Genomic DNA, 14,259 nt, shown 5'->3' with positions numbered 1-14,259 from the left:
AACACTTACTAGCTGTGTGACCCTGGGCAAGTCACTTAACCCCAATTGCCTCACCTAAAAAAACCAAAACAAAACAAAACAAAAAAACAAAAAACGAATAAACAGATAGGTATAGATGGGATAATTTAAGGAGGCAGGAGATAGGGCCAACAACCAAGGGGACCTTGAAAGGCTTCCCGGAGGAAGTGGCCTAGGAGCTGAGCCTTATCAGCTACTAAGAGGTGGAGATGGGGAGACAGTACACTCCAGGCATGGGCACTGCCAGTTAAAGTTGCAGAGGCAGGAGATCAAGGGCTGTGTTCAGAGAACATTCAGAAGGCCGGTTTGGCTGAGTATAGGAAGTCTTGTGAATTCTTCCTGGAAGGAGAGGCCAGAGCCAGACTGCCCAGGGCCTTGAATGCCAACCTTCTGGCCCCAACCCGATCTGCACTCAGCTAGACTGGTGCTCAGAGAGCACACCTGGGGACTGGCCAGAATTTATGTAGCCTCTGGGGGGCCAGGCAAGGACATCAGCCCTGGATTGAGAAGATAAAATGCAGAGTAACGCTGTTAATATTTCAGGCTCTGGCAGTGATGGGGCCGAAGAGATTAAGAGGCATATCTTCTACTCTACCATTGACTGGAATGTAAGTTGTCCTGCCCCCTCACCACCAGCCCCCACTTCTTTTCCCTCTCCTCCATGGTGCACCCCTCCACCCCAGACTTCACTTTCCCTGGACTGTCCCAGGAATATTTGAGTGGGGGGAAGTAGGGGGCAAGGAAGAAGAAAAATGTTTTCCCAGTAAGGTCCCCAGGGAGCTCTGAGGGATTCCCCTGATGTCTTCCCCCACTCCTTGCCCTCCCACAGTCAATGGATTTAAAGCCATTTCCTCTTGGGCTGCTTCCTGCCCTCTTTATCCAAGAGTATGGGGGCCCCTGGTGGGAAGGCTCTGGGGAAAAACTTAGCTTCATCACCCCCAGCTAGGCCTAGGACTTCCTCCCTCTCCTGATAGTGGCTCTGGAGCTTGGGGGAAGAGCTAGATCAGGAGATAGGGGAGTGGTCTCAGTAGCCCCTGAGATCCGGCCCTGCTCTGGGGCAGCGTGAAGATGGACTGGGCAAGCAGGGTGGAAGATGGCCCCGGAGAGCTCTGACCCTTGGCAACCCAGAGGCTAGGGATCAAGATCCCGCAGGAGGCTAGCCTTTATGACCCCTCTGGATGATCCCCGTCTTCCTCTGAGCCACAGCGTCACAGTCCTGTTATGGGGTGGCAGGAAGTATCCATTGGGCTTTGAACAGCATGATCACAGATTTTAAATTGGAAGGGACCTAAGATGCCATCCAGTCTAACTCCCCCCTTTTATAGAGGAGGAAACTGAGACCTGGAAAGGTAACTTGCCCATGGTCCCACAGGTTAGCAGAGGCAAGAGGCAGGATTTGACCCCAGCTCCTCTTTCTGCTGCCCTGAAGAGCCACAACCCTCTGCCCATTGGGCATTGGGAGCGGCAGGCATTGCCCAAGTCCCCAGACCTCCCTAAGGCTTTGAAGCAGCTGCCTTGGCCAAGTCATTTCCCTTTCTCCCAGGGGGATGGGGCAGTTGTCCCTTTCCATGGTTTGGGGCGCTGGGGTGACCAGGCCACCTGTGAGACTGGGACTGTGTTTGCAGAAACTGTTTCGTCGTGAGATCAAACCCCCCTTCAAGCCTGCAGTTGCCCAACCTGATGACACCTTCTACTTTGACACAGAGTTCACTTCCCGAACACCCAAGGGTGGGTAAATTAACGTGATGTCAGTAAGTAGTTCCTGGGCACCTACTATGTGCCCAGCATGTGGTGACCCAAAGACAGCCATGTGACAGCCCTTGCCCTCAGGGAGATTACACTCTCTTGAAGGACAATGGAGCCTGTACTGATGTGAGCTGGATACAAACTATGTTTGAGAGAGACTCGAGCAGGGTGATTTGAGAGGGACGGGTACTAGCTGTGGGGGTCAGAAAGGCATCATGTGGAAGGTGGCCCTTGTGCCCAGTCCCTTCTCCTCCACAGGTTCTGGGCCCCAGGCCAGGCCAGACCCTCTGGGACAAGAGGAACTCTTGAGGAGGCCATGTAGGATGTGACACTCTGTTTTTGTAAGAGATGAAGAAAGTGGGGCCTAGAAAGGGGAGAGGGCACATGTCCCTGGAATCAAATAGCCTGAATTTGAATCCTACCTCTGCCATTTGTTAGCTGTGTGACCTTGGTCAAGTCACTGAGGGGCTCGGTTTCCTCATCTGTAAAATGAAGAGGTTGGACCAGATATTCTCTAAAGTTTCCTCAGCTCTAAATCTACAACTCTCTGACACTTATTTAGCTGTGACTCAGTTTCCTCATCTGTAAAATGAAGGGTCGAGGGCCCCTCCTAGCTAGACTCTAAGGTCACAGGACTATAGATTTAAATCTGGGAGGGGCCTCCAAGATCAAGTAGAGATCTGGAATTCTTAACCTTTCTTGTCAGTCCTGGATTCCATGGGCAGTCTGAGGAAGCTCCTTCCCAGAAGCATGCTTTATTTGTTTGGTTTTTGTTTTTTGCAGAGCAGTGGGGGTTAAGTGACTTGCCCAGGGTCACACAGCTAATAAGTGTCAAGTGTCTGAGCCGGATTTGAACTCAGGTACTCCTGAATCCAGGGCCGGTGCTTTATTCACTGCGCCACTTAGCTGCCCCCAGAAACATGCTTTAAAATTCAGAAAGTAAAATATACAATATTACAAAGAAAACCAATTCTGTTGAAATAATTAGCAACATATCTTTTTTTTTTTTTTTTAAGTGAGGCAATTGGGGTTAAGTGACTTGCCCAGGGTCACACAGCTAGTAAGTGTCAAGTGACTGAGGCCGGATTTAAACTCAGGTACTCCTGAATCCAGGGCCAGTGCTTTATTCACTGCGCCACTTAGCCACCCCCAGAAGCATGCTTTAAAATTCAGAAAGTAAAATACACAATATTACAAAGAAAACCAATTCTGTTGAAATAATTAGCAACATATCTTTTTTTTTTTTTAAGTGAGGCAATTGGGGTTAAGTGACTTGCCCAGGGTCACATAGCTAGTAAGTATTAAGTGTCTGAGGTCGGATTTGAACTCAGGTACTCCTGACTCCAGGGTCGGTGCTCTATCCACTGCGCCACCTAGCTGCCCCGCAACATATCTTTTTAATACCAAGTTCATGGACCCCAGGTGAAGAAGCCCTCATCTAGGCCAGCCCTCCACTCATTTTACAGATGAAGAAACTGAGGCCCAGGGAGATGTGACCTACCCAGAATCACGCAGCTGACACGTCTGTCTCATATTCCATGACCTCACTGAACTCATCACCCCCCACCCCCCCACCCCCACCTTTGATTCTATGAATCCAAACCAGAATTGGGCAGATGATGACTTACAGGCTACTTGGAGCTGCCCAAGGAAGGAGTGATTACTGTAGCAAGGGGCTGCTCAGGAGAGACTTTCTGGGCAGGGTATACTTCGGAGGAGAGGAGGGATGTGAATGGGCTTGGGCATGTCTACCCTATCCCAGCTCCCAGGTCACAGCGGGGCAGGGACCTGGGGACAGGGAAGGTAGCTTCCTTTGCTGAGGAGCTCACGGCCTACTTTCTCCAAAGCCCAGACTCATTTCTCTTTTAAAAGAAAATTTCCCCTTTTTTTGTGAACTTAACCATCAACAAATTGAAGCATTGCATTTTGGGGGGGGGCAGGGCAATGATGGTTAAGTGACTTGTCCAGGGTTACACAGCTAGAGAAACATTGCATTTTTAAAAAGAAGAGAATGGTTAAAGCACCAGCCCTGGATTCAGGAAGACCTGAGTTCAAATCCGACCCCAGACACTTGTCACTTACTAGCTGTGTGTCCCTGGGCAAGTCACTTAACCCTCATTGCCCGGCAAAACAAACAAACAAACCAAAAAAAAGAAGAAGAAGAAGAAGAAGAAGATGGATGAGAAATTATGAACTGTTATATAGAGTTTTTTTTAAAGAAATAGTAAATTTTACAGGGTAGTAATTAAATTGTTCTATTTGTGCCCCCTCCTGGACTTGTTTCTTTTGTGTGTTTAAAAAAAATGTTTCATTAATATTCTCATTTCTTTTTCTTTTTAATAGTATTTTATTTTTTCCAACTAAATGCAAGACCATTTTTAACATTCATTTTTTAAAAATTTTGAGTTCTAAATTTCCTTCCTCCCTGAGACAGTAAGCAATTGGGTATAGGTTATATGTGTGTAATTTTATTTCCATATTAGTCATCTCTTTTCTTTTTCAAAAAATCTTAAAACATTTTTTAAAACATAAAAATCAAAAAAACATTAAAAACATTTTTTTGCCCATAAAAAAACAAAACAAAACATGAAGGTCATTTCCCAGTGACTCCTCTCCCCACATAGAACCCTTCCCGGTAACAGTCTAGTTAAGCAAGATAAGCCAACACTTTGTCCATGTCAGACCACGTATGCCCCATTCCACGCCTGTATTCTGCCACCTTTCCAATGAGAGGTGGGAGGCATGCTTCACCATCAGTGTTTGAAGTCAGAATTCCCCAGCCTCATTTCTGCACTGTGGCTATTTCTTTGGGGTTGTTCCATGCTATAGGAAACTCTGCTACTCATATTCCTTGAGACTTTGAAGGCACAAAACATGTTCCTCACATTCTCTCATTTAATCCTCATGATTATCTTGTGACAAAATTACCTCGATTTTCTGGTTAAGGAAACAGGCTCAGAGACCTCAAGTAATTTGCCTAAGGTGACACAGCTCATGAATGGTAAAGCTAGGGCTTAATCCCTGGCTCTTCTGTTGTTCTACATTCTCTCTATGGGTCCAGGGAACTATAGAGTTCAGTCCTGAGGTGGGGAGGGAAAGAAGCAGCCAGCCCCTACCTAGTCTGTAGCTCAGGGTGTTCAATATTCCCTTATTTCTCTTCCAGACTCTCCGGGGATCCCGCCCAGCGCCGGGGCCCACCAGCTCTTCCGGGGCTTCAGCTTTGTGGCTACAGGCTTGATGGAAGATGATGGCAAGGTCCGGACCCCCCAAGCCCCACTGCACTCAGTGGTCCAGGTATGAGGCCTGAGGGTAGGCCTAGGGGGGTAGATGCCTTGGGTGGACACTTTCCATCCAGTCTCTGAAGACCCGGGTGGAATCAGGACGCTTGCCTGGGCTTGGTAGGGGGAGGTTGGGATGGGGGGGTTGGCCAGAACAAGGCCACACCTCTTTGCTAGGGACATTCCTAGAACATAAGAGGCATCAGGGCCACCCTGGGTGAGCCCTGGGAGTGGTAGGGCAGCAATCTGACCCGGCCTGATGATCACCTCAGAGCTGGAGGAGAGCCGAGAGGCAGCCAAGGTCATCCCGTATGTAAGCAGGAGAGGTACAATGGCTGGAGAGCCAGCCTTGGCCGCTGGCCTCTGCTGGTTGTGTGCCTTTGGACAAGTCACAGAGAAGATGCCAATCTGTATAGGTCGAAGGAGCTTCCTCTCTGGGAACTCCTTATACTAACCACATCAGAGTGAATGAACTCTGAGCAGGAGACCCCACAAGCAATCATCCAGTCTTTGCTTAAATACGTCCACTGGTGGAGAACTCACTACCTCTACAGAGGCAGCCCATTTCACTTTTAGATCATCCTGGGTGTGTGCTCTTCCTTTATCGATCTAGTAATAATACTTGTTATTGTATCTGGATAGGGCGTTGTATTATTCAGAGTTGTTTCATACCTATCTGGCATCTCAGAAGTTCACAAATACTCTCTGAGGTAGACAGGGCAAGGATGATCATCCCTAGTTGATAGATGAGGGACCCGAGCTCACACAGGTAGTGAGTAGCAGAACCAGGGCAGAAGCCCAAGTCTCATGATTCCTGGTTCCTTGGTCTTTCTGCTGGGCCCTTCACCTTGAGAGCAGAGTCTCACTCCAAGATGAGCAGGTGCCATGCTGACAACAGCTCCTACCCCGTGGCACGTGCCCTAAACACTCAGAACCCTGATGCTCCCACCCAACACCTGACTTAGCACTTTCTTCTCTGGGGATGGTTCCATGTTCTTGAATGTGATTCCTTAGTGGCACTACTGACAGTTCTAGACTGTCCTCCTTCCTGCCAAGGCTTTGAGAGAGAACCACTTGAAGGATGGGACCAAAGGGGGAAAAAATGAGGGGGTCACTCTGAAACTTCTCTCCTTATCTCCTCCCCACCCATCCCTTAGCAACTTCATGGGAAGAGCTTGGTTTTCAGTGATGGCTACATCGTGAAGGACACCATTGGAGTTGGCTCCTATTCCCTGTGTAAACGCTGTATCCACAAGGCCACCAACATGGAGTATGCAGTCAAGGTGGGGATCATCCTGTACCACCCCCTGCTCCTGATATCCCTGGGCCAGGCTACCAAGCTGAGGGTGGATATAGCCAGTAGGGCTACAACCTTGGACAAAGTGCTGGGGGCCAGGAGAGGGGAGGTAGGTAGTTAGCCCTGGGATTAGCTCCTCCATTAAAAGCACCAGCCCTGGGGTGTAGGCTAAGCACCCCAGGGGATACATGAATCTTGTATCCTTGGCCCTCCCCATTATCCCTCTCCTAATGGCCTAGCTTCTATCCTCATCTCCTCCCAATTTCCTCTTTTTTTTTTTTAGTGAGGCAATTGGGGTTAAGTGACTTGCCCAGGGTCACACAGCTAGTAAGTGTTAAGTGTCTGAGGCATCTCCTCTTTTTCTTCTCCAGGTCATTGACAAGAGCAAGAGGGACCCCTCGGAGGAGATAGAGATCCTTCTGCGCTATGGCCAACATCCCAATATTATCACCCTGAAAGATGTGAGTAGGAGGGAAAGGAAGCAGGGACAGTCTGGGAGAAGAGGCCTCAGAGCAAAGGAGAGGGGGTACCTGTGGGCAGGGGCAGAGCCAGAGCAGCACCCCACTTCTAACACTGGATTGGTTTAAGGGTTCCTCTTAAGTCATGGCCTCCATCATACAGATGAGGAAACTGAGGCTCTAAGATCTAAAAGGCTGTGATATATTCAAGGTGACACAGTCACAGTGATGGGAGGTGGAGCTGAGATAAGAGCCCAGGTCACCAGCCCTGAACCCTGATCCCCTAGGGTCACACTGCCTGTTTTTGAACAGGGGCAGATCAGGAGTGATTCCTTACTTATGTCCAATACCCATCTATTATCTAAATCTACCCAACCCCCTTCTTACACCCCCCCCCAATTCCCTTCCTAGGCCCACCCAAAGCCTCAGTCAGCTTTGCTTCTTTCCTTTCTTTCACCCGCCCAGCCTTGCTCTTAATATCCAGACAGGTGCTACATATATATTTATTTGCCTGTTGTCTCCCCCATTAGACTGTAAGCTCCTTGTGGGCAGGGACTGTCTTTTGCCTCTTTTTATATCTTCAGTAGTTAGCACAGTGCCTGGCCCATGGTAGATGCTTAATGTTTATTGAATAAGTGTTTATTGACTGAATTGGCCCCTTCCCACCCTCATGCCGTCATCACAATCTTCATTCGGGCCCTCTACACCTCTTACCTGCATTATTAAAATCATCTCCTACCTGGCTTCTCTGCCCTCAGCCTCTCTCTATTCTAACACCCAGATGCTTAAACAATCCTCCTGATTTAGAGATTCAGGATTGAAACAAACCTTTGTTAAAAGCCTACTACCAGGGGGCAGCTAGGTGGTGCAGTGGATAGAGCAACCGGCCCTGGATTCAGGAGGACCTGAGTTCAAATCCAACCTCAGACACTTGACACTAACTAGCTGTGTGACCCTGGACAAGTCACTTAACCCCAATTGCCTCACAAAAAAAGAAAAGAAAAGAAAAGAAAAAAAGAAAGAAAAGAAAAGCCTACTACTGGGATTGTACTGTGAAGGTGGAAGCCACTGGAGTCCTCTCCTATGCCACGTGCAAGCACAGGATCTGCAAGACCTAGAATGTGGCTGCATACAGTGGAGTCTCATGTTTGTAGATAACTGCTTGCAAAGGATTCTAACAATTTAAACAATAAGAAAAAATTCCTTGCCTATGAAAGCAACTTTAGCCCATATTAACGTTTCTTTCTTTTTCTTTTTTTAAGGATTTCTAACCTTAAAATTTCTGCTATGCCATAATCTGATTTTTATTGATAGGATAGAGATGGGGATTGGACTGCTATCTCATGCATAAAGGGAATTCCTGGAGAAGGAGCCTCCTTTTCCCAATGCAAGTCAATAACTTTCTCTCTAACTCAGAATCAGGAGAGAGTGTCCTAGAGCAAAGTTTCTTAAACTGTAGGTCATGACCCTATATGAGATCATGTAGTTGAATGTGGGGCTTGTGAAAAATTGGACAGCAGTAAAAGATTATGTATATCTATTTTATATACCTTTATACCCAAGGGCATGAAAAATTTCTCATGCAAAAAGAGGTCGTGAGTGGAAAAAGTTAAAGAAGCCCTGGGATAGAGTACTGAGAAAGCCAGCTGGTCTCAGAGGCAGATCTTTTTTTTTTTTTTTTTAGCTTTTAATAAAAGTATTTTTATCATTTTCCAATTACATGTAGAGATAGCTTTCAGCATTTGTTTACATAAGATTTCCAATTTCAAATTTTTCTCCCTCCCTCCCCTCCTTCCCCCCCTCCCCCAGACAGCAGGCAATCTAATATAGGTCATATATATATATATACACACACACACACACATATGTATACATACACATATATACATATACACATACATATATATATATATATACACACATACACATACATAACAACATTAAACATATTTCTGCATCAGTCATGCTATAAGAGAAGAATCAGAGTAATAAGGAAAAACCTCAGAGGCAGATCTTGAACCCAGATCTTCCTGTTTTTGTGACCAGCTCTCTATCCATTACACCATACTCCCTCTCATTTTTATTGGCACCTTATTATTTTTGTATCAATTTGTTTCTAAATCTGCCCCCTCTCCAACCCACTCATGAGGCCAACCCCAAGATTATAAAAGGGAAAAAAAATTGGCAAAACCAGCCAACCCCACTGGCTGTGCTGATGGTATCTGCAGTATTCCACGGGTATAGTCCCCCACCAAAGGGAGGGAGGTGCATTTCCCCTATTCTTCCTGGGAGCCAGGTTCAATCACCATCATCATACACAGTTCTTTGTTCTCCCTATTTGCATTGTTGTATAAATTGTTTTCTTGGTTCTGCCTCATTTCATAGAACTCTTCCTAAGTTTCTCAGAATTCCTCATTCCTTGTTTCTTATAGCACGGTAATATTCTATCATATTTTCATTGCTTCCAATTTTCTACCCAAGAAAGTTCAGCCTGACATTAAGGCCCATCATGGTGTGACTCCTTCTCTTTACAGCCAGGTTTCCTAGGACCCCTCTACACACTTGCTACAGCCCAGCCCACCTGGCCACCTCTTGGTTTCCTGATCCTGTCCTGCCCTTTCCCCCCTACCCCCTGCACTTTGGTACTTGCCAGGAGCACATTCCTTTCTCATCTGTTGCTGCTGAAATCCTGCTCCTCCTTCAAGGCTCCATTTGGTGGCTCCTACTCCATGAAGCTTCCCCTGATCTCTCCTCCCTCCCCCCATGAAAGCAGTCACTCCCCCTTTGAGTTTTCCTAAAGCCCTTTGTCTGGGTCTCTCCTTGGCCCCTCTAAAGCCTTTTGTCTGGGTCTCTCCTTGGCCCCTCTAAAGCCCTTTGTCTGGGTCTCTCCTTGGCCCCTCTAAAGCCCTTTGTCTGGGTCTCTCCTTGGCCCCTCTAAAGCCCTTTGTCTGGGTCTCTCCTTGGCTCCTCTAAAGCCCTTTGTCAGGGTCTCTCCTTGGCTCCTCTAAAGCCCTTCCTTTGTCTGGGTCTCTCCTTGGCTCCTCCCGTGTTCTACCTTGTAATCAGACTTAATTGGGTGTTGGCTACATCACTTATATTTGTCCTTGTGTCCAGGAATCATACTGTCTTTCACCTTCATATCCCCACTGCAAAGCACGGGGCTTTACAATGACAGATGTGAACTCGGATCCAGAAGTAGCCTCAGAGACCAAGTAGTCCAATCCACTCATTTTATAGGGGAAATTGAGGCCTGGGGGGAGTTAAACGATTTGCCCAAAGTCACATAGGTAATAAAAGCCTTGGAGACCGGCATTGGGACCTGCATCTGCTGACTCTAGGCCAGGTGCTTGTACCACATTACCTTCCAACTAAGAGGAGGAGAAGAGCGAGGGTCACCCAACCTGCATGTTAACTTCTTCCCTGGGCCTCAGCTTCCTCCTTTGCAAAGAAAAAAAAAAAAAGAGGGGGTTGGACTAGATGGTTCCTAAGGTCCCTTCCAGCTCTAACCCTGTGCTCTGGCGTCTCTATGGGCTTGTGTCATTCAAATCTCAGCTCTGCCCCTTCTTATCCGTGTGACCTTTGGTTACTCAGCATCCCTGGGTCTCAGTTTCCTCAGTGACCTTTGGTGTGATCCGGTGACACTGGGAAGGTTCAGGGGTGGGTTTCTAGGCCCTCCAGCTGGAGGGCACCCGCACATATGTCATTTTCTTATGCCACCCCAGGTATATGATGACGGCAAGCACGTATACCTGGTGACGGAGCTGATGCGGGGCGGAGAGCTCCTGGACAAGATCCTTCGGCAGAAGTTCTTCTCCGAGCGTGAGGCAAGCTCTGTCCTGCACACCATCTGCCGGACCATGGAGTACCTGCACTCCCAGGGGGTGAGTCTTCCCCAAGGGGCCAGGGAGGGAGGCTGTGAGGTACATATGGTACGTGGAGTCCTGTAGACCTGAGCTCAGCTCCTGCCTGTGGCACTCACCACCTGTGTGACTCAATCTTTCCAGGCCTCCGTTTCCTCCTCAGTAAAATGAGGAGGTTGTATTAGACGTTTTCTGGGGGTACTTTCTAGCTCTGCGTCTTAGGAGCCTGTTATATACATCATTCCCTCCACTTGAAATGCCCTCTTCCCTACCCTAGCAAAACCCTCTTCCTCCTTCAAGGCCCAGCTCCCTCCCATCCTCCTTTAGGACCTGGCTTCTCAAACTTTGGGTTGCAACCCCAAACAGGATCATGCAACTAAATGTGGGGGTCCCCCCAAATTTGGCAACAAAGGTTATATAGACCTATTTATGTGCCTCTGTATGCCTGGGTCATGTTAGAACTCCTTGGGCAAAAAGGGGTCATGAGTGGAAAAAGTTTAAGAAGCCCTGCTTTAGGAGGCCTTCCTTGACCACACCAACCCACATCATCTCTCTTTCCTCTGAGTACTTAGGATGCTTCTAGTCTGGACTTCTCATTGATCCCAGAGGGCATACCATTGTTAGCTCTGCTGTCCTGTTTTCCTAACCCCTTTGAGTTTCTTGAAGTCTGGAGCAATAATTTGCATCTCTTTATATTCCCAGTAACTGCCACTTGGCCCTGCTCATAGCCCCTAAATGTCAGTAGCTTCATTTTGTTGTTGTTTCGTTTCATTTGTGTCCGACTCTTCATGACCCCATTTGGGGTTTTCTTAGCAAAGATAATGAAGTGGTTTGCCATTTCCTTCTCCAACTCATTTGACAGATGAGGAAACTGAGGCAAACAGGATAAAGTGATTTGCCCAGGGTCACCGAGCTGGGAAGTGTCTGAGGCTGGATTTGAACTCAGGTCTTCCTGAATCCAGGGCCGGTGCTTTATCCACTGCGCCACCTAGCTGCTTCTTGAACATGAACTTCTGCAGGCGGTGGTGAGCAGGGGTGTGAAGTGATCCCAGTGGTGTGTTAGGCCCCTGGACTGATCTTTCTATGCAGGGGGCAGTTGGAGACTGCCAGATGCTGGGGGAAGTAGGATCTTCTGCCTTAAATGCATGAGTGGGCAGGGGTAGATTTGAAGGACCTATGGGTTGGATCAAAGAGTCACCAAACAACATTACCTCAGACCCCTATAAAGGGAAAACCGTGACCCAGAGTCTGCTCAAGGTCAGACAGTCAGTGTGTAGCAGAAACTAAGACTGAAAAGGGGGTGGGACCCAGAATGTGGAGGACTTTAAACGTCAGGCTAAGAACTCTGTACTTTATTTTATTTTATTAATTATAAAAGTATTTTATTATTTTCCAGTTATGTGTAAACATAGTTTTCAACATTTGTTTTCATAAAATTTTTAGTTCCAAATTTTTCTCCCTCCCTTCCTTCCCTCCCCCCTCCCCAAGACAGAAAGCAATCTGATATAGGTTATATATGTACAATCACATTAAACATATTTCTGCATTAGTCATGTTGTGAAAGAAGAATCAGAATAAAAGGGAAAAACCTCAAAAAAGAAAAAACAGGGGCAGCTAGGTGACACAGTGGATAGAGCACCCACCCTGGAGTCAGGAGTACCTGAGTTCAAATCCGGCCTTAGACACTTAACACTTACTAGCTGTGTGACTCTGGGCAAGTCACTTGACCCCAATTGCCTCACTTAAAAAAAAAAAAGAATGAAAAAAGAAAAAACAAAAACAAAAGTAGAAATAGTATGGTTCAATCTGCATTCAGAAACCACAATTCCTTTTTCTGAATGTCTTGGATCACTGCACTGCTGAGAAGAGCTAAGTCTATCACAGTTGATCATCACACAATGTTACTGTTCTCTACTATTTTTTTGGGGGGGGGGGCCAATGAGGGTGAAGTGACTTGCCCAGGGTCACACAGCTAGTAAGTGTCAAGTGTCTGAGGCTGGATTTGAACTCAGGTACTTCTGAATCCAGGGCCGGTGCTTTATCAACTGTGCCACCTAGCTGCCCCTATGTTGCTGTTACCATGTACAAAGTTCTCCTGGTTCTGCTCACTTCACTCAGCATCAGTCCACTTAAGTCTTTCCTCTGTACTTTATTTTAGAGGCAATAGGAAGCAATTGAAGATATTTGAGTAGCAGAATGATATAATCAGATCTGTTTTAGGAAAACCAATTGGCCAGAGAGTGGCCAGGGAAAAGGATCTGCTGAGATTACTTTTTTAAATTCTATTTTATTTTTTAGTTTTAAAATTCTCTCCCCCGCTCTCTCCTCCATCCATTGAGAAGGTAAGAAAAATAAAACCCATTACAAATACATATAACCATGTAAAACAAATTTCTGCCTTAGCCACATCACTTTCTCAAAAAAAAAAAAAAGGAAAATAAGAAAAAGAAAAAATAGAAGAAAACATGCTTCAGTCTGTACTCTAATACTATCAGCTCTGTTTCATCATGAGTTCTTTGGAATTGTAGTTGGTCATTGTGTTAATCACAGTTACTAAGTCTTCTGCAGTTGAGTATCTTTTTTTTTTTTTTTGTGGGGCAATGGGGATTAAGTGACTTGCCCAGGGTCACACAGCTAGCAAGTGTCAAACGTCTGAGGCCAGATTTGAACTCAGGTCCTCCTGAATCCAGGGCCAGTGCTTTATCCACTGCTCCACCTAGCTGCCCCCTGCAGTTGAGTATCTTTGCAACATTGCTGTTACTGTATAAATAGTTCTGCTCATTTCACTTTGCATCAGTTCCTACAAGTCTTCCCAGGTTTTTCTGAAACCATCCCCATTATCATTCCAGCACAACAGTATTCGAACCATCCCCCAATCAATGGGCATCCCCTCAGTTTCCAGTTCTCTGCTACCATAAAAACAGCTGCTATAATTTTTTTTTTTTTTAGTGAGGCAATTGGGGTTAAGTGACTTGCCCAGGGTCACACAGCTATTAAGTGTCAAGTGTCTGAGACTGGATTTGAACTCAGGTCCTCCTGAATCCAGGGCCAGTGCTTTATCCACTGGGCCACCTAGCTGTCTCCTCCTTGGTCTTTTAATGGGATAGAATGTATGCTGCTAGAGGAAAAGGACTGTTTCCACTTTTCTCTCTCTCTCTTTTTTTTTTGAGGCAATTAGGGTTAAGTGACTTGCCCAGGGTCGCACAGCTAGTGTCAAGTGTCTGAGGCTGGATTTGAATTCAGGCCTTCCTGACTCCAGGGCCAGTGCTCTATCCACTGGGCTACCTGGCTGCTTCTCCACTTTTCTCTTAGGGGGCAGCTAGGTGGATACATTAGAGGGCCTAGGTTCAAATCCAAGCTATGTGACCCTAAATAAGTCATTTAACTTCTGTCTACCTTGGTTTCCCCATCCACAAAATGAGAAGAATAGAACCTATCTCCTAGGAAAAAAATGATACGGTATTTGTAAAGCACTTTGTAAAGCTTAATGCACCATATAAATGCTAGCTATTATTGTTGTTATTATCCCTTGTGACTATAATAGTGACTGGCATGCAGTAGATGCTTAATAAATGCTCATTGCTCGACTGGTTAGTTGGTCA

The 14,259-nt window shown here is 46.5% G+C and overlaps 1 protein-coding gene across 8 annotated transcripts in view; it reads left to right on the top strand.

Moving 5' to 3' along the window:
- Window positions 1-14,259, top strand: part of RPS6KA1 (ribosomal protein S6 kinase A1) — a 70,934-nt gene that overhangs the window by 42,228 nt on the left and 14,447 nt on the right. For all 8 annotated transcript variants that reach the window (XM_043997040.1, XM_043997039.1, XM_043997036.1 and 5 more), the window contains 6 exons: window positions 562-626; window positions 1,644-1,746; window positions 4,928-5,058; window positions 6,200-6,325; window positions 6,711-6,800; window positions 10,520-10,678. In XM_043997040.1, the coding sequence (XP_043852975.1) occupies window positions 562-626; window positions 1,644-1,746; window positions 4,928-5,058; window positions 6,200-6,325; window positions 6,711-6,800; window positions 10,520-10,678 (674 nt within the window). The remainder of the gene's footprint in view (window positions 1-561; window positions 627-1,643; window positions 1,747-4,927; window positions 5,059-6,199; window positions 6,326-6,710; window positions 6,801-10,519; window positions 10,679-14,259) is intronic.

The sequence above is a fragment of the Dromiciops gliroides genome, chromosome 3 (assembly GCF_019393635.1).
Source record: "Dromiciops gliroides isolate mDroGli1 chromosome 3, mDroGli1.pri, whole genome shotgun sequence".
Classification (NCBI taxonomy): Eukaryota; Metazoa; Chordata; class Mammalia; order Microbiotheria; family Microbiotheriidae; genus Dromiciops; species Dromiciops gliroides.
This window is presented reverse-complemented; position numbering and strand designations above follow the sequence as displayed.